The sequence below is a fragment of the Trichosurus vulpecula genome, chromosome 3 (assembly GCF_011100635.1).
Source record: "Trichosurus vulpecula isolate mTriVul1 chromosome 3, mTriVul1.pri, whole genome shotgun sequence".
Lineage (NCBI taxonomy): Eukaryota > Metazoa > Chordata > Mammalia > Diprotodontia > Phalangeridae > Trichosurus > Trichosurus vulpecula.
In genome coordinates, this window is record NC_050575.1 from 358587418 (window position 1) to 358613589 (window position 26172).

A 26172-nucleotide genomic window follows, 5' to 3' on the forward strand; every position below is an offset into this window, starting at 1 on the left:
CTGTTAAATGAAATCACCCCTGCACCATTTACAGATGAAATGGGAAGTAAGACAACTGATAGATATGAAATAGAACACCTCTGCCAGTGTTTCCAAGGTGATCTATTCTCACCATCAGTGATAGTGGAACCATAACAGCTCAACAAATGGGAACTGTGCTCGAGAAGATGAAGCCAGAAGTTGGAGCAGACCAAATATTTATGAAAGAAATACGCATTAGAGGCAACACACTTTTAAAGGAATTCAGGAGTCTATTTTCAAGATATCTCAAAGACGGACAAATTATAAAATAATGGAAATGACTGGGTAGTATTATTATTCACCCTCTTCCTCCTAAAAAGAAAAGTTAACCTGAAAGTTATCAACAACTACCATATCATGTGGTTGTTTTTTTTTGTTTATATGAAATCTTTGTGAGATTTTGTCTCATGTCAAGCGTATTCTTAAAGAAAACATGAGAAAGCTTTCACATATTATTTTCTACGTTGATCTCATCTTTATAGTCACAGTTGACAGAGAGGTTTAAAGACTATGAGATCTTACTATATGTATTATCTCTCAGTTATAAATTAGCTTTTATCCCAGTAGAGCAAAGCAGCCTTGGTTGGTGTTCAGTCGCATCTAACTCTTTGTGACTCTAGTTGGGGTTTTCTTGCCAAACATACTGGAGTGGTTTGTCGTTTCCTTCTTCACCTCATTTTACAGATAAGGAAACTGAAGCGAATAGAGTTAAGTGGCTTGCCCAGGGTCGAGCAGCTCGTAAGTGTCTGACGCTGGGTTCGAACTTGGGAAGAGGAGTTTTCTTGACTCCAGGCCTGGTGTTCATCCTCTGTACCATCTAGCTGCCCCTTAAAGGTAGCCCTGGGAACCCTCATATAGGGTGCCTCCTATGTGTATGCTAAGTTTATGAGAGATAGCTTGATAGATGTAACCACGTATAACAGTCTACAAATGTTAGAGACATACTGTGGAAATATAGCCTACGTAAGACAATAGAAACATTGCCTGAGTATTCTCCAGTTCTGGGCCCACTTGATTGCTTCCTGCCTCAGAGTTTACCTACCCCAGGTCAAGATACTCATCCCCTTGCCTTAGAGACCCTTCCTTCTCCAGCACCTCCACTGCCAGCTTCCTGTCCAGACCAGACCTGCTCCTGCTTTTGCTTGCTTAAGCCTGGCCTTAGAGGCCTCAGAGGACATAACAATCACCAGCTTCCGTGAGATCTGGCCTGAGAGATGACTTCTAACAGTCCAATTAACCTCTTCTCATAATGAACTTCCTTGTGTTCATAATATTCTAACTGTACTCATTCCTTACCCCTTTATACTCATCTCTCCTTGTAATGACACCAGACTCCCTGCTGACAAAGAAGACACACCTTCCCCAGCTTTAGCTTCCCTCTCTTTTATTACCATTCATATGAAACCTACCCATTCAGGGACCTACTCCAGAGACACCTGGCCCTTTCACCATGCCCTCTAGAACAGCTGTTCCGTAGTTAAATTTTAAATTTTAAACCTCATCCTTTCCTCAGTCTTTTCTGCTTTCCTGGCTACCATTTCCAGTACTGGCTAAACTTTCTCTCATCCCACTCTCTACTACTAACTCCCCATTTATTGGTCATGGCAGAAGAATCTGAAGACTGCTTAATTGTCATTGCTACTTCCAGAATCCTTCTCTTTCCTCGCTGGATTCAATGCCTGATCCATAGTCTTTCCACTCCAACTACCACCTTGATGTATAAATATGCATATATATATATTATATGTGTATATATATATATGTGTGTGTGTGTGTATACATATATATATATACATATATGTGTGTGTATATATATATATACATATATATATATATATATGTTGACAGTTCCTCAAATACCCTAACTTCCTAGCTTTTCAGTCTGCCTAATTCCTATGACCTACTTCTCCATAGATAGATGGTTATATCTTTGATATTGTCATCACCCACAATGTTCCATTTCCATGGTTATGAACTCTGAAATTCTTTGATCTAATTGTAATCCTTTATTGTTCTTTTTCTATGCCTTATGATTCCTGATCCTGTTTTTTGGCCTTATTGTGACCTCCAGTTTCCTCTCTTCCTCAGTTCTCTCCTAGGCCAGCAGCATTGGCTACACTCTCTGTCTTCCCTTCCTAATATCAACCCCACTGGTGAATGGGTTTAACTCTACACTGTCCTCTACTCTTGAATCTCTTTCCCCTTCCCCTAAGTTGTTGATCGATCATGGCTCACCAAATCCCAACCCTGCAATACTCCCAATATCTACTTATTTGTGTGCTTCCAAATAGGGTTGAAAGTAAGAAAACAAGTTGATCTCTACAAATTCACATCATCTGTTCTCAACATGGCCCTTGTAGCAAAGAAGTCCTATTCCTCCGTAATCAATTCTCTATCTACTCTCCACAGTGATTGTGATAAACCTTCTCAGCCCGTCTCAATCCTCCTTTCTTCATTGTCACATTTGAACTTGGGTCTTTGTGACTCCAAGCCAAGCCCTCTATTCATTGGACTACCTGCTGCTCTATGCAGGTTTTTCTCAGTAGAAAAACTCAGAATAATATTCTGAGAATCTGGCTTCATTCCATATTAACATTACAAATGGCAAAATATGGAATTGCACAAAATTGTGGTGATCTTATCTTTAATAATGTATAACTGATGCTTTAATTGTCACTTTAACCATGTTAAAGATAAGTTCTGAAATAAAAATCAAATAAACTGATTTAAAAAAATTCCAGTCTTTCATTGCCAAATGCCTCTTGAATCAAAAGTCCTACAGGCATTTCAAACTTAGCACATCCAAAACAGAATGCATCATCTTTCCTCCAAAGTCCTCCCCTTTTCCAAACTTCCCTATTACTGTTGAGAGCACCGCTATCTTCCTCAGTCGCCCAGGTTTGGAAGTCATCCCTGATCCTTATTAAAGCCCATCCCATATATCCAGTCTTTTGTCAGATTTTTGCATATGTGCCCTTCTCTCCATTTACACAGCCTCCACCTTAGTTCAGGCCTTCATCACCTCAAGCCCAGACTATTACAGCAGCCTCCTGACTCATCTTCCTGCCTTGAGCCTTTACCCACTCTCATTCATCCTTCACTCAAATGCCAAAGAGCTCTTCTTAAAGTGTAGGTTTGATCTTGTCACCTTCCTGTTCTGTAAGAAGTAGTGACTTCTTGTTACTTCCAAGATCCTATGTAAATTCTTCTTTTGCTATTGAAAGCTTTTGATAACTTGTCCCCTTCCAACATTTCTAGAATCCTTACACTTTACTCCCCTCCAGAAGTTCAGTGATCCAGTTGCACTGGCCTGTTGGCTGCTCCTCTGATTTCCTTCCAGGCTTTGTTTAGTGCTTCATTCCGTAGGAGCCCTTCGGTAGGTCCCCTCAGCTACTAGAGCCTTTTCCTCTAAGTTTACCTTCTATCTACTGTTTCTGTATTTCTCATGCATTTATTTCCATGTTGTCTCTCCCACTGGTGTGTAAGCTACCTAAAGACTGTTTGCCCTTTTTTGTACCTCCATTATATAACACACTGCCTGTCACATACTAAGTACCTGATAAATACTTCTTAGTAGAGCTCAATAAATAATTTGGAGGATATACTAATAGCTAAGGAGAGGAAGTTCAGGAAAGGTTTCATGTTAGAGGTAAGCCTTGAGCTGGGCTTTGAAAGATTCTAAGTGGTAGAAGGGAAGAAGGAGTATATTCCAAGTATGGTGGACATCCTGGGCAAGGGTGTAGAAAAGGGAGTGGAAGGTAAGCTGATTTGACTAGAACCTAGTATGTAAGAAGGGAAATATATATTTAAAGCTGGAACAGATTTACGGGCCAGCCTGGACCTGTCTTAAAGATCTCTAAGTGCCAAACAGAGGAATCTGTGTTTTATCCTAGAGGCAAATGGGAGTCAGTGGAGCTTCTTGAGAAGGGGAGTAATGTGGGAAATTACTTTGGCAAGTGATGTGTGTGTATTAAAATAATTTATTTCCTCCTGGTATACTTCTGTCTGCTTAGCTAGAAAGAAAACAAGAAGACAAGCTTGAGAATGTTTCACCCATTTGAGAATTTCCATTCAATTGAGATGGCAAAAGTGTAAATCAGTCACTAGTGAAATGTTCATTCATATGTATATATGTATATGTACATATATGTATATGCACATTCATATATAATATATGTGTATGTGCATATATATACACATATAAAAACATCCATTCAAGGTAAAAATACTCATCCACACTGCAAGAAAATGCAGGCTTCATGAATGTGTTGTGTATAAATAATTCCTTTGCCATCAATTTTAGCACATTCACTCTTTATGTGTTCAATCAAGTGTGTTGCATCTGTGATTTTCATTGAGTACACCTTCTCCTTCACTGAACAACACAGAAGTCTTCAGTGAAACGGTTAATGAGATGTTAGTGAGATTTCCTATGTGCCCCGACTTTAGGGACACCTTGTCCAAATCAGGAAGTTTGGAGGAGCAGAGGATTTGGGGAGAAAGTCAGTGATTCTCTTTTAGATGTGTTGATTTTGAGATATCTCTGGGACATCCAATTTAAAATGTCCAGTAGATAATTGGACTGAAGCTCAGAGGAGACCTGTAGATCTATGAACATATGGATCTGTGAGTCATCTGCTTAGAGATCATTGATTGGTAAGGCTTCTGGAGCTGATGTAGTTACCAAGAGAGAGAATGTGGAGAGACAAGAGGGTCTATAGGACCTTGGAATATATTCACATTTAGGGAGTGTGTTTGAGAGAGAGAGAGGTGTATGTGTATATGTGCAAATGTATGTATACACACGTGTGCATGCATATACATGTACGCACACATCTATATATACATGTGTGTATGCATTGTGTGCATACATGATACCTGTACACGTGTATATGTGTATCTATATGTTTACATATATGAGCCAGCAAAGGAGGTGGAGAAAGAACAGTGAAACACATAGGAGGAGAACCAGGAGAGAGTCACATTACAAAAACCCAGGGATGAGAGACTGTCTATGAGGAAAAGGTAGTCAGTAATGCCAAATTCAGCAAATGGGTTGAGAAAGGAAGAGGACTGAGGAAAAGGTCATCAGATCTGTCCATTAAAATATCATTGATAACATGGGAGAGGGCAGTTTCTGTTGAGTGACGAGGTGGGATTCTGGAATGGAACAGGTCGAGAAGTGAGATGGGAACGGGAAGACAGAGAGTGCAGGCACTTCTAGGGGTTTGACTGAGAAAGGAAGGAGAGATAAAGGATGGTCTCATGAAGCTTCCCTAACTATAGGGCAGACTTGGGTGTGTTTAAAGGCAGTAGGGAAGGAACTTAGGGAAAGGTTGAAGATTTGAGGAGGGGAATTTTACAAGTTGTGATCTCCTGGAGAAGATGGGAGGGGATGGGATTAAGGGCACACGATGAAGTTGGATAGCACATTTTCAGAAATACTGAAAGGAAAAAGCCGCAGAATGTTAAAGGTGGATGAGGACTAAGGTTTGGCAATTAAGCCACCATTAGTGTTCTAAAGGACTTAGGATGAAAAACTCTATCTGCCTCCAGAGAAATAACTGATGGAGCCTGAGTGCACATTGAAGCATACATACCTTTTAAACTTTATTATTCTTGGGGTTTTTTGATCTGCATTTTCTTTTGCAGCATGGCTAATATGGAAATGTTTTGCGTGACTGCACATGTTTAGTCTATATAAAAACGCTTGTCTTCTCAAGGAGAAGGGAGGGAAGGAGGGAAAAAGTATGAAACTCGGAATTTTTAAAAAAAGTTAAAAATTCCTGTTTACATGAAATTGAGAAAAATTTTTAAAAAATTTACTGTAAAGAAAAGAGATCATTGGAGAGTAGTTTTTGTTAAGCAGTAGAGTCAGAAGCTAGATTTAAGAGGGTAATCTTTACCCTCTGAATAAGTGAACCAGTGGTAAATAAGGGGCAGTTACTGTAGACAAATCGTACTAGGAGTTTGGCTTTGAATGATAGGAGACATGGGGCAGTAATTTAAGGGAATGACTATATAAATGTTTTTTAAGTGTAGGGGGAACCTGATCGTGTTTGTAGGCAACAGCGAGTTAGTAGCAGATGGAAAGTTTGAAGATGCAAGGGGGATGGAGCCCAAGTAAAGAGGTTAACCATGGTGAGGAGAAAGGCCGCCTAATCCTAGGAAACTGGAATAAAGATGTAGAGAATGAGTGAAATGTTTTAAGGTGTGGAGTGGAGAGGAGAAGAGGGAGCTTGGGAGGGATTGCTTCAATCTTCTCCATAAAATAGGAATTGGGGTCACCTACTGAGATGAATGAAAGTAGGGCTGGAATTTGGGAGAAGACAAGACCCAGAACAAATTCATCAGACATTTTAGTTTCTGATTCTTAGGCTGTTATCTGCAAGTTTCTTGATGATAATGTGCCCATTTTAGGTTGTATCATGTTAATTTATAGGGCCGCAGTCAGCATGCTTTTCTGATTTCCTTTTACAGTGTTCAGGCACTTGGAAGTGAAAGCAGAGAAGATGGTGGGGGTGAGCTAGTATTGAAGACTGTTGGCTTAAACGGTGATAGGATAAGGGGACAAGGAAATCAGGAGTGGAAGCTGTGTTTGTCCTTCATTCTCGAAGAGGACCATGACATCAGGGAAATGATGACATGCCTTGTGGTTGACTTTGGTTTCAGCGAGGGAGGGCTAGCAGTGGAAGCTAGTGCATTGTAGAACTAACTGGTTAATTGTGAAGGAAGAGAAATTAGGCCAGATTAGGGATTATAAAAGCACAGAGCTATATGAGATATTAGAGATAATCTTTTTAATCAGAGTTTGACTACCAGGAAATAGACTGCTTTGGGAGGCAGTGAGCTATTCATCCATCATCGGACGGTAGAAATATTCATGCAGATGTTGAGCAAGCAGACTTGGGTTCTAGTCCTTGCTCTACCATTAACTCCTTCTCCGATCTTGGGTTTCCATTTTTTGGACATCAGTTTATTTCCTTGTAAAATGATGCAGCCGGGCTATTGATCTCTGAGTTCTAACTTAGATGTTTTGAGTTGTCACGGATACCACGGATGAGATCTCTGCCCACTGGATGTGAGATCTGATTAGACGCCCTCTGAGCTCCCTTCTTTCACTAAGTTGCTATGATTCCTTCTGGTGTTTGTCTAGCCTGGGCTCCCAGAACCAAACGCCACAGCCAAGCTTCTAGCCTCCTTCTAGTAGCTGAAGAGAAATCACTCTGAATTACTAACAGGGAAATGTTGGACTTGTTTCTGGCCTGCCGTCATTTTTTTTTCCCTCGTTTGTCATATAGGAAAACATCCCAAGTGGTCCTGTTGCCTGCCTGCATTCATTTCACAGGTGACCCACCCACTTGGTCACACCTACAACACCTCCCTCTTCCCTGCCCCATCTGTAAATGTTCCCAACATCTGTTAAGGCTTCATCCAAGCGATCTCCCTCTCTTCTTTCTTATTTTCAGCACTCAGGCTGCTGCTGTCTGCTTTCTGGGTGATACTGTAATTGAGAGGGATTGTTTTGTCAAATTGGTTGATGACATTGAAAAAAATAAATTCCTTTTAAGTTGTCTTTTTGATGGGACTTTGTGAAGCAAGTTGTGCCTCCCATCTGTTCTTCTCTGGCTTGGCATTACATCGCTCACCATCATGGCCCAGAGGACCCGGTCCAATCTTGAAGGCTTTTCTCTGATAATCATCCGTTATCACTCTTCTTTTCCCTCAGCCAGGGCTCGGGCCCAAAGAAAATCTGAATTTTGCTCATTTTTAACTAGAGATATTCAATGGCTTATACTAGCGGCAAGCACACAATAAGCATTTGAACACACAATAAACATGCCGGGAAGGTTCTATCTTACTGAAAATGAAATGGGGGCTCCTAAAAGTTAAGTGTCCTGCCTAGGGAAGGTAAGAAACAAGCATTTATTAAGTGACTATTGTGTGCCAAGTGCTTTGCAGATATGGTCTCATTTGATCTTCACAACAAACCTGGCAGATAGGTGTTATTTTTATCTCCATGTTACAGTTGAGGAACCTGAGGCAGACAGAGCTGAAGTGACTTCCCAGCATAATTAATACCTAAAGCTGCATTCAGAACTCAGATCTTCCTGACTGCAGGCCTACCGTCTCCTCCATTGTCCCTCCCTGCTGTCTCTAGGCCTTAGAGCTGAGTGGGAGGGTTGAAGGTAGACTGACTCTCAAGTTCAGCGCTTTATCCACAGTCATATTACCTCTCTGGGTAGTGCTTAACTCACCAATAAAGTTGGATTTCTCTATCCTTTAGGGAAGGAGGTGACTTTGGAAACTGTCTTTAATATTTTCTTCTTCAGGAACCTTCATCCCACCTGAGCTCACAAGATCACATGGCTTAAAGGCACCTTAGATAACACCTCCAGCAAACCCCAGGGTAGCGCAGTGAAAAAAGCCAAGGCTTCTTAAGTCAGGTGCAGTTTCCTTCTGTAGTGATTAAAAGGTTTTCTGTTTGTTTATTTTGTTATTTTGGAGGGAGGTGGGCAGGATCATCTATGGAGAGATTCTCTGAGGGTGAATTATGTAAAAGGTTGGGCATTTGTACACTGGCACATAGTTAGCACTTAATAAATATTTATTGAATTAATATTTATTGAATTAATAAATATTTATTTAATTGAATTGAGTTGTTGTTTGGTGAAAGTAGGTCCGTGGCAATGGAATTGAAGCAGTGGCGTGCTGGTAAATATTTAACAATCAGCTCTCCAGGAAAAATAAAGTACGCATGACACACTTTAATGTGCATTATTAACATTTTCTTCAAGTCTAGGCAAACAATAAAACAATAATTCAAACTCGGATTTGTAGCGTTTGCCAATTTCCAAGACCTAAATGCTTACCTTGAAAATGTAATTTCATTTAGGTTCTTGATACCTCTGAATAGAAGGGACCTCACGGGCTAGGTAACCAGCTACAACCTGTTAGGCATCTGTTATCCATGGATTTGTCTAAAGAGGATCAAGCCTGTTTATATTTTTAAGCTTAACCACCTCTGAAAGACAGTGTGGTATATAGTAATCTGTTACACGGGCTGTCAGGAAGACTTAGAGTCAATCCCTTCACCTGTCTGAGCCTTGGTTCCCTCCTGAGTTAAATGGGAACACCTATTCTTTTAGGCAGTGGAGTATAGTGGATAGAGAGGGCTGACCTTGGAGTCAGGCAGGCCTGAGTTCAAACCTTGCCTCTGACACTTACCTGCTGGCTTACCCTGGCCAGATGGGTTAACCCCTCAGTGCCCCAGGCAACTCTCTAAGACTGTACCTTAGAGGGAAGTTGCCCTTTTGTGTTGGTGGAAGGAATTTCCACCCTTGAAGCTCCCCACAGTGATGAATATCAGAGACCCTGATCAAAAGTAAAAAGGAAACAAAATACTTGCCCTCTGAGGATTGCTGTGGTGAAATGATTTTTGAAAGTTAAAGAACTAGAGAGATGTCAACTGTTATTATGTCATTATATTACAGCACTAATTTGACCAGATTCTCCCTGGTTCCACTTAATTTAGTTCAACAAGCATATATTAATCACCTACTGTGTGCCGAGTCATGTGCTGTTTGATGGTACCCATAAAATCATAATTTAAGAGCTGGAAGGGACTTTAATGGTCCTCTGGTCCATCCTTCTTGTTTTATAGACAAGAGAAATTGAGTGACCAGTGTCCCATACATACTAAGTGGTAGAGACACAATGTGAACCCAGCCCTCTGACCTCACGCCCAGTACTCTTCATTGCCTCAGCACAGTGGAAAAGTATCACATTCTATACCCCAAGGAATTTATAGTATAGTGGGGGTGTGAGACAAGTACACAAATAACTATAAGCCTTGTGTCAGAGACTCCTACGACAAAAGGATTCTTAGTGTGCTCTGGGGGATTCTGTTCTCTTGGTTCCTAACCTCCACTGAGGAAAGCTGGGAAAATATATGCATGGCACCCTCACTATATAGGATCAACTTCCCATTTCCAAGTGCACAACTCTCAATTGAGACTCTCAAAGGAATCTCAATGGGCAGCCATCAGTCTCAAAGATATATATATATATATATATATATATATATATATATATATATATATGTATATATCAGTCTCAAAGAACATTAGGGACTCATCCTAACTGGTGGACCAAGAGTCTACTGTACAGAACTGGGAGCCTTCTGAGTGATGACAACATGTTGGAAGTGTGAGGCCTCTTCCATCAGCGGTGAACAGTGACCCAAGAAAGGACTTGGGGGAGGGCCTTTACTAGAGGAGCCCAAATACCCTGGGGTACCAGTGACTGGATGAGTCCCTAATGTTCTTGAATGTTTCTATGCCATCTCCCCTATGCAGGATGAGTCATTCCAATCTTCAGAATCATTCTCTTGGCCCTAATGCCCTTTGGTACTTTCCTGTTTTCTCTTTTCCAGTTGTCCTCAGTTGCCACGTACCACTTTCTAGTGTTCCTCATTTTTCTCTACAGGCACTCAAATGAAAGAATTAGGGTCAAGGAGATAAGATCTCAGTAGCTGATCTCTACCTATAACACAACTCGTAAAAAGACTAAGTGCTCAGGCCAGGTTAACAGAGGGAACAAACATTTATTACCTGCCTACTATATGCTAGGTATTACACTAAGCACTCTCCAAATATTATCTCATTTGTCCTCACAACAGTCCTGGGAGGTAGGTGCTATTATTATCCCCCTTCTACCATTGAGGAAAATGAGAAAGACAACAACAGTTAAGTGACTTGCCCAGGGCCACACAGCTAGTGAGGGTCTGAGGATGAATTTGGTGTAAGGTCTTCTTGATTCTAGGCCTGGTGCTTTAGTGCTCTGCCTTGAGGGATGAGAGCTCCCAGGAAGGCTTCATGGATGAGGAACTTCTCGAACAAAAGGAAGGGAATGGATGTGAAATCTGTTCTAGGCATGAGGTAACTTGTGTGAATGTAGGGAGGTATGAAATCAAAGAAAGCAAAGGCTCCAGTTTGGCCAGACTCTAAATGGTGTAATGCACAGGAGGGAGTAAAGGCTGTTTGTGAACACAGACCATGTACTTACTTGCCTCTCTTTGCATGATCAGCATTTCTCACAGTTCTTGGACATAGCTAGTGATTAATAAATGCTTGTTAACTGACTAATGTAAACTAAGGCAGAGAAGATTGGTTTTACCTACATTCCTGAAGTAAGATCATTAAAGAATAGAACCTGGAAAAATAAGAGAAGGGGCCCCAGTGGGTAACGCCCATTTAGGAAGGAAGGGGGAGCAACAGCAATGGATGACCCCTTGTTGGGAATGTTGTTGAGAATGGCCTTGACCATGTATGGGTTGGACCAGATGGCCTCAGAGCTCTCTTCCAACTCTGAGATTCAGTAAAATCGGCTAAAGACATTAGAGGAAAACCAAGAAGCATTTATTAAGAGATTATTATTTGCTGGGCACCAGGGATCCAGATAGAAGCCAAAAGAAAGACAGGCCCAGTCCTCAGGGAGCTTACTTCTGGTGAGGGAAGGTAACACAAAAGGAAGATGATGAGGGAAAATGGAGAAGAGGTACCCACATTGTGGAGGCGTGGCATCAAAGCTCTTGGAGGGCAATGAAGGTTGGTTGGCCTGGGACCCTCCCCAAAATGGAGGTCTTGAGTGGGACTCACCAATGGGAGGGGAGGTATGCCATGGCAGAGGGATGTTCCAGGGGGTTAAGACAGAAGGTAAAGGTGGATGTTAGAGGGTGAGGAGGCCTCCAATATTGAGATGTAGTGTTGAAACTCAGGAGAGTCAGAAGTCGAGCCAAGAGGACAATAAAGGTTGCTTGGGGTCCTTGGCAGGAACTCTACCAGTAGGAAAAGAAGTCATAGAAGTCAAGGGAAGAGAATATCAAGGAGGAGTCAGGGAGGGATAAGAAGCATGCATAGAGCCTGAGACAGGTGTCCTGGCACAGTGTGGTGGGGGAGGGGGTACATTTGTAGTGACCCTTACCCTAGGGAAAAAGGGAAAGGCTAATGGAAATGCTTCCCCAAGATATTCTGTCACACCCCACTAGGCACTATGCAGCCTGTAATGGTTTTTAGTGTTCGCATGATTCAGAGAATTCTGATTCCAATAGCCAGTAATCAGGTTAGATACTTAGGGAGATGTCCTAACTCTTTTAAGCTCTAGGAATGTGGCCTGGAATTGTTGTGTAGTACCCTGAAAGAGTTAATGCTCCTAGGATCTCCCTGTCTGCCTTTCTCTCAGAGAAACTAGTCATTTGAAAGCTAATCTCCTAATTTGATGAGCTGTATACAAGCAAGAACATAAAATCCAGACAGAATGCAGGAGAGTGAGGCTGGCTTCTTGCATTAGGAAGCTCTTCTCCCAGACCGAAGCTGGAGGTTAACCGTAATGAATTGACTCCAATCACTCCAAGCCTTTTAATTAAACAATTGTGTTTCCTTTAGAGAGGCAGCCTGATGTCAAAGATAGCATGCTACACTTAGCATTGGGGAAAACCTGGCTTCAGATCCTACCTCTGAATGTTATACTTGCAGTCAGGAGGACCTTGGTTCAAATTCTGTCTTTGACACTTGTTAGCCACTTGACAATGGGCAAGTCATTCACCTTCTGGGAACCTTGGTTTCTCCCTCAGTACAATGGAGATAACTATACCCATAGCAACTATCTTACAAGGTTATATTGAGGATTAAATGAGATTGTATGTATAAGGCTGTGTGTACCACTACATAAAATGCCATGAGAGAGAGTCTGTGATTTCATAGGTTTGAGGAACTCCCACTGTGGGAACTCCCTCCACAAAATCAGATCAATAACTCACCTGCAGCTCAATCTTAGGGAGTCACCTGAGACACTGAAAGACTGACTGACTTATGGTCATGCAGTCAGTGCATGTCAGAAGTTGGACCTGAATTCGGGGCTTCCTTCATAACCCTGTGCTTTGCTACTTCCCATAAATTATTTGTGGTCATTACTTGGAAAGAGGTGGATTATTTTACATAATTTCAGGAGAGTAGTAGATTTCTTATGAGTCACATTAGCATTTGGTGTCGTTAAAGTGATAATGAGTATGTGAGATGAGGAAATTGACCAATGAGGCATGTGAATGAGGATGTTCCTCAGGTTCCCTTAGGAAGCAAGGGTGCCTTCTTTGGGTCTGGTTGCAGGAAAAGTGGGGCATGGTGGGCTTAGCACTGGCTTCTATTACTGTCTCCAACACTTAGTTATGTGACTTGGATAAATCACATCTCTTTGGACTTCATTTTCTCCTATTTGTGAAGCAGGATGGCTGGAATCCTAGATAGTGGATATCCTTTTTAGCTCTGACATTCTGTGGGTTTTATGTTTCATCTGCCTGGCAGAACCTAGACCAGGGGTGGGAAACCTGTGGCCTCAAGGCCACATATGGTCCTCTAGGTCCTCAAGTACAACTCTTTGACTGAATCCAAACTTCACAGAACAAATCCCCTTCATAAAAGGATTTGTTCTATAAAACCTGGACTCATTCCAGACACTAAAAACCATTACAGGCCTGCATAGTGCCTAGTGGGGTGTGATAGAATATCTTGGGGAAGCATTTCCATTAGCCTTTCCCTTTTCCCCTAGGGTAAGGGTCACTACAAATGTACCCCCTCCCCCACCACACTGTGCCAGGACACCTGTCTAAAGGCCACACCCAAGGACCTAGAAAGCCACATGTGGCCTTGAGGCCACAGGTTCCCCACCCCTAACCTAGACAAAGGAGGACCCCTTGGTGAACATCTCCCATCCCCTGGCTTTAGCCTTCTATTTCAGAAGCTCAGTAGCTCCACAGAAATCAGGGCAGGGCAGTGGCCCACTTGGGAATGAAGTATCAAGATCCTAAGAATCTGAGTTTCGAGTAACTCTTGTTGGTTTGCTAATAAATGTAGCACTCTTTCTGAGATGCTTCATAATTCATACTCACAGGTGGAATGCCTGTGAGGGACAACTACTGCAGGTTCAAGGTTCACTATGGGGATGTTCTCCTAAAACTTGCTCCTCAGACTCCTCCAGTGTATTTACCTTCAACAGCCAGCCAGTTGCTCCAGTTAGTTCCATACAAAGGTATTAATGAGATGGCATTGCAAGAGCAGTATCTAAAAACCTTTCTTCTTTTGAATCTAGGATGTACTTTCCCACAAACACACCAAGAATCAGGGGAAGGACTGGACACATACAGAGTATGCTACCATGTGTGGCCAACAGAGCTCGCTTCCGATATCCTAAGTCCTTGATCAATGTCCTTTCTCTTCTCATGGTGTCTTCATGCTATTTCCCCATAGTACAGCATCTCTGCTGGGCATGCCACTCCTTGGACCCATTCCCTGCATAGTATGGCATCTCTTATTGGATGAGTATCTCCATTGTAAGATTCTATAGCCAAATGGGGAGGGAAAGTAATCCTTTCTGCTCCCTAACAGATGAGGAGTAATTTCCTTTTGAGAATGAGTATTTTCTTCCAAAAATGACTCTCTTCTCCCCCGAGCTGCTTCCTTCCTCAGCAGACTCCCTAGAGAATATGTTTTGCTTTTAAAGGGCCAACTGGGCAATCCTTTGGCAAAACAACAGTTAGCTATCATATAATTCCATCCAGTTTAATTGAAGAACTCCTTCACACATCCTAAAGGGGTAAAAAAAAAGTGTAAACATTACTTTATACTTCCTTTAAAATCATAACATCTCATTGTCTCTGTTATATGCCCCTAACATCTTGTAATTTCATCAAATGGGCAAGGTGAAATCAATTAATCCGGGATCCCCTGATTAACACCCCCCCACATACCCTACATAAATAAACATGTTGCATTGAATGACAGAGTAGGGCAGTACCACTCAAATATTTGTTGAAGGTGTTCTTTCCTTCCTTCAGATTTCTTAGAACACTTAGAACTTAGAACACTTTCGATTCTCATTAGAACACTTTTTGTCTCATTACTACCTACCTTATATTCCTTACTTATCTTTGTGTATGTTGTCCCATCTTTCAGTATAATGTAAACTCCTTTCTTCTTTGTATCACTAGCACCTAGGAAAAGGCCTTGCACATAGCGGGCCTTAATAAATGTTTAGCAAATGTAATTTGTTGAGTTACACACCTACTATGTGCATAGTCGTGTTTTGGATGCCACAGAGGGTATAAAGAGATGTGCCTGCCTTCAAGCATCTCAAAGTCCAGGAAGGGAGGTAGGATACACAGAGGAACAATCAAGTCCCAAGCTGGTGTGATCCCAACTTTGAAGTTCTCAGAGTAGGGACAGATCACTGTGCAATGTGAAAGGGAAGGATTGTTTGTTGTTGTTGTGGTTGTGGTTCATCCTTTGTTCTTGAAGAGGACCAATGGAATCATGAGGGTGATGTCTTAACTTCCTTGTGAATTGGATATGAGTGGGTCAGAGCTGTGCAAAGTCATTAGCTTCATTCTCTTCTCCAGAGTTCTCCTTCAGTGGCAAGACAAAGTTCAAGACTACTGGCTATGGCCCAGGGTGCAGTCAGTGAAATTAAGATCTTTCCCAGGTCTCACTTTATCTGAGGCCACACCCATTCAATGACTAAGGACTGGGGAAGAGTAGTGACTAAAGACAATCCAATTTACTATCACAGAGATATCAGTCTGGGAGGGGAAGACCTTAAAGAGTTTCTGGCTGGAACAGAAAAAAATTGCTATTTATACTCATTCTAAGCCATCAAACCTAAATAGTGAGCCACAGAGCCTTGAATTGGGGCTATTATCGGCCATTCAGTGAAAGCCAGAGTAATCTGGGTTTTAAGGTGGAATCAAGTAGCTCCATTTAAAATAAAGTGGGCTTTTAAAAACCTGTCTTTTCAGAGCTACATTTCAAGAAATCAAAAATGGAAACCACACAGGACAAAAAATAAATTTTCCCAGCTTTTTGAAAAAAGGGAAAAAATACAAATTAAAAGGAGAAGGAAAAGAAATAATAATAGAAACATTCCCAAACTTTTGCTAGAATTGGCAGGTTGGGTCCCCAGAGGGCAATGATTACTACTACCTGGTAGTAGTAGTACCTAGTTTACTCCTTCAGGGGAGGGTTCATAAATGATTATTGTCTAAACCAGCCCTAAAAATGAACCAACCAGGTTAGAGTCCTTCTGGAATGTCCCAATCCAGATGCCAAAATTTTACAGCTAGAATGTGACTAATTTAGAAGAATGGGGAAGAAGGTAAAAACTGGATGATATATGTATTCCCCTCCTGTGGGGCTTGGAGAATCTTCTGCCATGTTCTTTGCTCTATTGCCTGAACACAGTCAATGGTACCTTGACCATTTGGCATAGTAAGAGCTACAACTTTCACATTGACTTTGTGTGAAATTGGCCAGATTTTAAAAGAGAAATTTGATATTTTTTGAAAGAAGAATTATAATCTGTTCTTACCATTTGTCTGTGTTACCTCGGGCAGGCCATTTGACATTTTTTGAGCCTCAGTTTCTTCATATGTAGAAACGAGATGATGCTTTCCCTTATTGTTGTGTTTGTCCTTTGTTTTTGAAGAGGACCATGACATCAGGGAAATGATGATATGACTTGCAGTTGACTTTGATTTGAGTGAAGGAGGGCCGTGCAAGGTCACCAGCCTCACTTTCTCCTTCAGAGCCATCTGGGTCCAGGAACCAGATAGATATTCATCAGGATGACTGGAGATGACCCAGGATGCAGTGGGAGACCCTGGCCCTTTTAGGCTTAGGCCTTTTCATGTACTCACTTAGCATGAGGTAAGGCCCATTCAGTGAATAGGCCTGAAGAAGTCAGTCAAGGGATGGCCCCTGTAATTAGAAAAAAGAAAAAAAAAATCAAGTTAGGAGGGGAAGATCCTCAGGGTTGCTGTTCCAAAGAGAAACAGTTACCATTGACATTCACTTGAAGCCAGCAGGGCCCAAAATATAGCCATTAAGTAAAGCTTGGGCAGGGATCTATTGTGGTCCAACCTATGAGCCTCAGAGTGAACTGGGTTTAAGGTTTTGTGAAATAAAGAAAGGAAGGAAGGAAGAAAGAAAGAAAAAAGAGAGAGAAAGGGACGGAGGGAGGGAGAGAGAGAAAGAGAGAAGGAAGGAAATAAAGAAGGAAAGGAAGGAAGAAAGAAAGAAAGGAAGGAAGGAAGGAGAGAAAGAAAGAAAAAGAAAGAAAGAAGAAGAAATTTAGCTAGTAAACCCCAAGTTCAGTGGGCAGCTTCTGGCCATCAAAATTTACCTTTCTTTGGAGAGAAGAAGGAGGAGGAGAAGGAGAAGATGAGCTGAGTTAACCAACTAGCTGGGTCCCCTTTGAGGCAGCTCATTCTACTTACAGGTTGTGTTTGTCCTTCATTTTCGAAGAGGACCATGGCATCAGGGATATGATGACATGACTTGCATTTGACTTTGATTTGAGTGAGGGAGGGCTGTGCAAGGTCACCAGCCTCACTTTCTCCTGATAACCCAATCATACTTTTTCTTTTTTTCTTTCAAAAAACCTTGAACCCAGTTCACTCTGAAGTTCATAGATTGGACCACAATAGGTCCCTGCCCAAGCTTCACTTAATGACTGTATTTTGGGCCCTTCTGGCTTAGAGTGAATGTCCATGGTAACTGTTTCTCTTTGGAACAGCAACCCTGAGGATCTTCCCCTTCCAGCATGATTTTTTTTTCTTTTTTCTAACTAAAGGAGCCATCCCTTGACTGACTTCTTAAAGAGGCCTATTCACTGAATGGGCCTTACATCACTCTAAGTGAGTACATGAAAAGGCCTAAGCGTAAAAGGGCCAGTCTTCCAATGCATCCTGGGCCATCTCCAGTCATTCTGATGAATATCCATCTGATCACTGGATCCAGATGGTTCTGGAGGAGAAAGTGAGGCTGGTGACCTTGCACAGCTCTCCCTCACTCAAATCAAAGTCAAATGCAAGTCATGTCATCATTTCCCTGATGTCATAGTCCTCCTTGAAAATGAAGGACAAACACAACCTGTGAGTAGAATGAGCTGCCTGAAAGGGGACCCAGCTAGTTAGGTAACTCCACTCTTCCTCTCCCTCACCTTCTCCTCTCCAAAGAAGGTGAATTTTGATGGCCAGAAACTGCCCACTTAACTTGGGGTTTACTGGCTAGATCTCTTTCCATCATGCTTGCACTACTTACTTGTAGGATTGTTACTAGGAAAGCAGTTTGTGTATCTTAAAGTGCTATAGAAATCCAAATTTCCAATCTTCTCTTCCTCCTCCTTTTCCTTCTCCTTTTAATTCACCATCATTATTATTGTTTTTATCACGACTTCTACACCACCACCATTACAAAATTACCTCTTGGCACCCAGCGCTCGATTTTAAAAAGAAAAGTCTCTTTAATAAGGAATGAAAAAGGTGTGAATTTCCCAAGGGGGTGGTTCCCATTGGATGCAATTGTTTTGTTCTCAGTATAGACCGCTGGTTCCCTGTTCACTCTCTCCTCTCCCCACCTGGAAATCACCACTTGTGGTCAGCAGAGTCTTAAGGAGACTTCAAGATAGTATCCTAGGTGACTCATGCCAAAGCTTCAGTCCCATCTGATTTGAGCAGAAGTGATAATGCTACTTAGGACAGAGACACCTGAGTATTTATCAGATCAAAGTGGAAGGAACAACATGAATTCCCAATATACAAGTGCCTTTCTTGCTTTATCTACCAAGCAGCTGGTGGAGACTACTTTCTCCTTGCCCTTGAAAGAGCAGCCTACTTGGGGCTCTCCCCCAACTGTGTTCTGTCTGGTACTTTTCTGTCTGAGGTGAGATTATTTGTCAAGAAGACTTGTGTAAACTTAGGCAAGTCCTTTTCCCTCTCTGGGCCTCGGTTTGTACCTCCGAACAATGAAGGGGTTAGATTAGATCACTAAGGTCCCTTCCAGCTCTCACAGTCTAAGATTCCATGATCCGTCTCCACTATCCACCCCTTCTGCAGTGCTCCACCACCATTTTCCACTGGTTGGGAATCAGCATGAGTGTAGACAGTTTTTTAGGTGAGGGAACTTATTTTAATCTGAATCCCTTCCACATACTCAAGGACATGAGCTGGCCAGAGTTGTTCTCTCTATGTCTGAGGCCAAGCAGGGCTTCAATAAACACCGGCAATTACATGCTTCTCACCAGCTGTGCTATCCCTAGGGGAGACTAGGGCTCTTTTCTCACCTTCCCATATACAGTATGCATATCCAGTAGCAGAAGTCCATTGCCTTCCTGAGGAGGGGGAGTGGCTTGGAGAGGGCAGTTAAGTAACACCTGGACATGCTCACTTGGTTCCTGATGGAGCTCTATACAAATCAGCTGAGACCTGCTGACCCTGCAGTAGCAAGACCAGCTCCCAGGCAGCAATTCCCTGCCATTGTCAGAAGCATGACTGGAGGTGCCATGTGAGTCATCCTCCAGGACAACTTGAGCAGAGTCCAGAAGGGAGCAGGGCAGTGGCTTCCTGGACTCTGGGGAAGGAGAACAGATTTGGGTTTCAGATTTTATCTTTTATCTCGCTTTCAGAGATTATGTCTTCAGGGAAGATTTCCTGGGACGGTCCTCTTCTCAAGTAAACAACCAGAGTTCAGGGACTCACACAAAACTTCAGAGGGGAGCACAGAGATCATAGGGGAGAGAGATCATAACTGTATTTTCTTTAGAGCGCCAGGCTATACTTCCTCCCCTCGTGAGATCATATCTAAAAGGCCCCTGGTTGTCAGTGACTTCAGCAGACCCTGCACCGATAAAACAAAGATGAGGGCCCAATCTGTAGTTTAGAGCCAACACATAGCTATCCAAATTGATCCTGAAAAGGATCAATTAATTAAATTAATGATTAATTAAAATTAGCTAAGATTCTTTTCTCTAGATTTTGTTATTTGTTTGTAAATCCCTTTGGAAGTCTAATGAAACCTGGGGTCCCCTTCTTAGAATAATCATTTTAAATGTATAAAATGAAATATATAGGAGACCAGTTATAGTACAATACAGTTATTAATACAATTATCTATATGGTTATACTTTTAAAAAATTCATGGACCCTAGGTTAAGAACAGCTGATTTAGACTCTCCTAAACCCTGGCTATTCTGTATGTCTGTATCATATCTTATTTGTTTTGAATTTGAAAGGTTCCACTCTGACCAATGGAGGTCTACACTTGCATAGCCCTGTGAAGAGGAAAATTGAAGGGGACAAAGATTACGTCTTTGACAAGAGGCTCAGGTATAGCGTACGTCAAAATGAGAGCAACTGCCGGTTTCGAGACATTGTGGTGCGTAAGGAAGAAGGATTCACACACATTCTGCTGTCCAGCCAGACTTCTGACAACAATGCCCTGACACCAGAGGTAAGAGAGAAGGTCCCGAGGGCTAATGAGCTAGGCTCAGTGTCCATTGACATTTTGATCAAGACATTCAATAGAATTACCTTCTTCTTAGCTACGCTAAGAGGTGTCTATAAGGGGAAAGACAATTGACTGGTGAAAAAAAGCAAATCCATCAAGAGATTATGTTTTGTTACATTTTCCTACAGAATCAGAGTTGAAATGGGACCTTAGAGGTCATTTAGACCAACCCTTGACAGGTTAGGAAACCCTTCCATAACATTTCCAACAAGTGGTCATCCAGTCTGCATGTGAAGACCTCCAGTGATGGGGAATTCACTATCTCCCTTCTTTGACAACTCTCCTAAGAAATTTGCCCCCTTTCCCCTTACATGAAGCCTAAATCTGCCTCTCAAGTCAAATCTAGAAGCATTTAGTAAGCACCTACTATGTGCCAGGCACTATGCTAAGTGTTGGGAATACAAAGTAAGACAAATGAAGTCCCTCTTCTCCAGGAGCTCACAGCCTCTCAGCCTCTTCCACTTATTATTCCTAGATTCCTCCCCTGGAGCCAAGCAAAGCAAATCCATTCTGTCTTCCCTATGATAGCCCTTAAAATACTTGAAAATGGCAATCATATTCCCCCCTAAACTCTTCTCTCTCAAGGCTAAACATCCCCGGTTTCTTCAATTGATTCTTACTTGAACGTGGTCCCTAGGCTGTCACCAACCCAGCCCCCCTTCACTGGTCATAGAATCAAAGAGACTCAGAATTGGAAAAATCCTTAGAGGACTTTTAGTACAGCCCTTATCTGAACAGACTTCCCTCCTAGTCATTCAGGTAATCAGTAAGCATTTATTAAGTGCCTACTATGTGAATGGCATGGTGATGAGTATCAGGAATACAAAGGCAAAGGACACTTCCAGCTCTTAAGGAGTTCAGGGTCTGATGGGGGAGACGACATGCAAACAGCTATGTACATACAGCATATGTTCAGGATAAATTGGAATGAACAAATAGGAGACATCCAGCCTTTGAAGACCTCTAGAAATGCAAACTCATTACCTTCTGAGGTGGTACATTCTACTTGTGGATAGCTCTAATTGTTAGGAAGTTTTTCCTTACATCAAACCCAAACTTAAACTTCTCAAACTTACTTTCATTCATTGGTATTGGCTTGCCCTTCTGTGGTCAAACAGACTGGGTCTAAACCTTTCTTCCACATACCATCCATTCAGTTCCTTGAAGACAAATTTCATAGTCCTGAGGTCTAAACATACGCAGTCCCTTCAACTGATTCTTTCATCTCATGACCTTGAGGACTTTCACTATTCTGATTACTCTTCTCTAGATGGTCTCCAGTTTTTCTCCAACTGAAAGTTTTCTGAAAATGCTGAATACGATGCTACTTAGCTCATTCTGAACACAATGCCTCTCCAAATGAAATCTGAGACATCAGACTTCTGACTACTTCTTAATTATCTATTGACTCTCATTGAGCTGGAAATGACAAATTTTTGTATGGTCATCTCTGTCTCCCCCCACCCCCATCTTGTGCACACACACACACACACACACACACACACACACACACACACATATATATATATATATATATATATATATATATATATATATATATATATATATATATACACATATATTACTTGTTTAGGACTTTACATTTGTCCCAATTAATGTGATTAATAATCTTCTTAGGTTTGGTCTGTCATTCTAGATTGTCAGAATCTTTTTGGATCCTGACTCCATTATTCAGTGTCCTTAGCTGGTCTCTCCAAGTTTCCTGCCATCTGAAAATTTGACAAGCATGCCTTCATCTAAATCACTAATAAAAATGCTTTATAGAACAGGGTTAAGGAAAACCCCTCAGGGAAATCCAGTAGAGACCTTCCTCCCTCCAAATTGACATTGACAAGTTTTATGTTTTCTTAGTTCCTGATCCCAGTTTTTTTTCCTTTGCATTCTCTTCTATGTTCAGGGAAGAAATCTACCTTCCTATAGCCCTTCTTCCAAATATTCCCTCTCTAAAGGGGAGAGTATCCCAGGGTCTGTTGGCTTGGCTGCTACTGAAAAATACCATAGGAATTTGTCTGGAGGTGATTTTATTCAGGGTGACTCCCATCCTACCCCCAGATATACCTCTTTATAGAGCTGAGATTCACTCTCCCCTGTAGGCAAGTCAAGACCTCTTAAGTATTTTCTAATACTCCATCCTTCAAACACAGTTTAATAGCGAAGGAGCTTCGAATAGCAGGGGCTAGAAATCAGAAAACCTAGATTTGAACCAGTTATCCATCTTTGGCCAAGACACCTTCATTCTCTGGTTTTCATCTCTTTCTTCTCTAAAAAGGGACAGCCAAGACTGGGTGCTTTCTAGATTTCCCTCTAGCTTCAACATTCAATTCTGATTTTATTAGACCTAGATCTGCCCCTCTTTACAAGGATCTTCCCACTAAATCTGAGACTTGTTTTGTTTAATTTCTCTTAGTAGTGATACTAGTCTACAGTACTACCAGTATGAAGCTCTCCTTGACCTTGTTTGTGACCCTTCCCAGTCTTCTCTATAACTATCCTTCTGGCCTGAATCAGTTTTTTTGGCTTTCTAGAAAAGGTTAAAAGAGAGAACTCCTCTGTCTCTCGGCCCAATTCCCCTCTTGGGATGGGTAACCTTAAACTCCTTCCATAGAACTCTTTCTTTGGAATGTTGAAAAGGTAAGAGGTGGGGGGAAGGAGTCACTTAGAACTTCCCTTGTTCCTCTGACCATCCCAATACCTAATCAAGAGGTCCAAGGTCAAGAGATGTTTTCCCTTTGGACCAGCCAATATGGTGGTGGCTCACCTCTAGTAGATGGAAGATGGAACTCAATATAAGAGTCCTCAGCACTTGGCCTGGATTCTTTAGGTTGTTCTTCAATCTATAATATAGATCTTGAAGTGTATCCCTGTGCCCTCACCCCTACTCCAAAGCATGTTCCAGTCTCTCTTGGCTTTCACGTTTAGGTTCATTAATTAAAGACGCTGAGCTATTTTAAGGTTGTGTTTGTCATAGCTAAGTGTCCGGTTACCTTTGTGGAGTGGGTCTAATGAATTTCTAGCCCTCCAGCCAGAGTAAGGTTTCTGGGAAGAATGCATGATTTTGAACGAATTGGAATTGTGCTTCTCTCTCAGCTCAGTCCTGTTTCTAATGCTCCCCAATTACCTACAGTTCTTGGTACCCGGTTAGCCTGGTGGACCTTAAGGTACCAGGAGAAATTTGTTGGGACTCTAGTTCATTCAGAGCCACCTACGGGTGAACAAAGTCAAATCAATGAACAGTTAAATGACCAGTCAGGGTCCCCTCTCATTTTTCCCCAAGTTAAGCGGTTAATGGGTTTTTACACATGAAGAAATATTGCTCATACTCCTGTTTTTCCTTCACAACCAATGAGCCTTTCTCATTCATAACCTGTCATACCCCGTTTAGGGTGACATCCCTCAGACATTTGTTGGGATGATTTGGAAGCTGTGTTGCCTTGGGAAAATTGCTTCATCCCCCTAGACTTAGTTTTCTCATTAGTCAGATGAGGGCACCGAACCCCATGCTCACCAGGTGCCTTCCATGCTGACATTCTGAGTCTTAATTAGCAACTCAATTCACATTTAGTAAGTTCAGTAGGGGGTAGCCTTAGTAGAATGGAAAAAAACATTGTTTTGGGGGGTCCAATAACCTGAGGTAGGAGTCCTGGGTCTGCTATTTACTACTAGGTGGAGTATTACAGTAAGTAAACCACTGGACTTGGAATCTGAAAGACCTGAGTTCAAATCCTGACCCAGAAGCTCACTAGACTGGGTAACCCTGAATGAGTCACTTAAACTCTGTTTGCCTCAGTTTCCTCACCTACAAAAAGAGAGATCTTCACAAGGTTATGGAGAGGACCAAATGGGATAATACATCTAAAGCACCTTGCCAGCCTCCAAGCACTACTTACATACATACATACATACATATATACTATGATTCCTGCTGTAGTTGTTGTCTGTATCGGCTAGGGCAAGCCTCTTACAGATAAGGAAACTGGACCTCACCTCACAGTGTTAAAGAGTGGCAGAACAAAGAAATACGTGGACTGTGAAGGGGGAAACAATTTTCCTGATTGGAGCAATCAAGGAAGGCTTCTTGGAAGAGATGGCATTTGAGATAGTCTAGAAAAGATAGGTAGGAGTTTAATAGGCAAAAAAAGAGGAAAGAAGGCATTTCAGAAAGACAAAATAGCATCAGCGCAAGGGATAGAGGTGCAGCTCACACTGTGTGTAAAAGGTCAGGGATTTATTCAGTTTATCTAGAGAGAATAAGCATTTATACAGCACCTACTGTGTGCCCAGCACTGTGCTAAGCACAAATATTACCTCATATGGTCCTCACAACAACTCTATCAGATACGTGGTATTATTATCCCCATTTTTACAGTTGAGGAAACTGAGGCAAGAAGAAGTTGATTGACTTGCCCAGAGTCACACAGCAAGTGAGTTTCTGAGGCAGAATTTGAACTCAGGTCTTCCTGACTCCAAGCCCAGCGCTTCATCTACTCTGCCACCTAGCTGTCCAAATAGAGGATATTTGAAGGGTAATCCTAGCACCGAAAGGGCATCCAGTTCCAGATTGTGGAACGACGTGAATGCCCGGTAAAGGAATTCTATTTGCGAGGCAGTAGGGAGTCATGGAAAATGTTTGAGCTGAGCACGTACAGCCTTCGCTGTAAAGAGTGCCAAAGGTGAGCTTCCTCACAGTATAAGGTGCAATATTTGTTTACTTTCACCTTCCCCAGGAAATGAGAGTATGACCCCATTGGAAGCTACGTGTTCTATGGGATTAATCAGCCACCTTCAATTCAAATGAAATTTGTTAAAGACATGCTATGTACAAAGCCCTGCTCAGCACTGGGTACACAAAGGGACCATTTTCTTTCAATAAAATATAGTACCCCAAAAGTCTTAGTGTGGTTTTAAGCTTTAATAGCTTTCTTATGTTTTAAAAGCTTAAAATTGCATGAAGACTTTTCGGACACCCTGCATAGGTGTTGACATTCCTGCCGCTGTGGTTGCTGTGGCTGTCCATAGAGCCGTGGGTCAGAAGATGTTAGCAAAGACGGAGGGCTTTCACACCCATGCAGTTCTGTCTTCCTTCCTGTCTGAGATTCCCTCCAAGTTCAAACTGAAATCGTGTGAGTAAGGCTAGCTCGAGGGAGTCATCAGTTGCTGGAGCTGATCCAGCTGGCCTCAGGCTGTGTTTTCTTTAGCTACAGACCCTGGCCCTGCACCGGGGGGCCCCTTAGTAGGGCATTGGCTTCACATACCCCAGATTTGTGAAGCTGGCCAGCCTCCTGTCCCCACCATCCAGCAAACAATTTCGAAGCAGACTGTGGAGCAGATGGTGGAGCGTTGGGGAGGAAGAATCTTCCTTTCCTCTGTATTCATTAGGGGGCCCATTCCTGACTCTCTTTCAGAGGCATATTAAACACATGGAAATGTTAAAAAAAATCATGCTACATTGTTTTCCCCAAACTTTGTATAGGCCGTATTTTCATTAGTTTGGATCCCTGGCTGGTTACAGCATGACTGAATGATAACAGCAGCACGGCTTCAAATTCATACAGTAACTTTACGGTTTGGAAGCTCTGTTTTGCAGCCAACCCAGAATTCCATGGAAGTCAGTAAAAAAAAATGGTGATGAATGAGTCTGGTTTTCTTGTTCAAGTTCATGAAGTTACAAAAAGCAAGCCTTATTCCCCCTTTCCTTTGTCCTCAGGCAGGTACTCTCAGTCGATGAGGTCAGTGAGTT

At 42.0% G+C, this 26172-nt stretch overlaps 1 protein-coding gene across 1 annotated transcript in view; it reads left to right on the forward strand.

The window, feature by feature from the left end:
* Positions 1-26172, forward strand: part of CDYL2 (chromodomain Y like 2) — a 160153-nt gene that overhangs the window by 96126 nt on the left and 37855 nt on the right. Inside the window, exon 4 of the mRNA XM_036750033.1 lies at positions 20140-20357. Within this exon, the coding sequence (XP_036605928.1) occupies positions 20140-20357 (218 nt within the window). The remainder of the gene's footprint in view (positions 1-20139; positions 20358-26172) is intronic.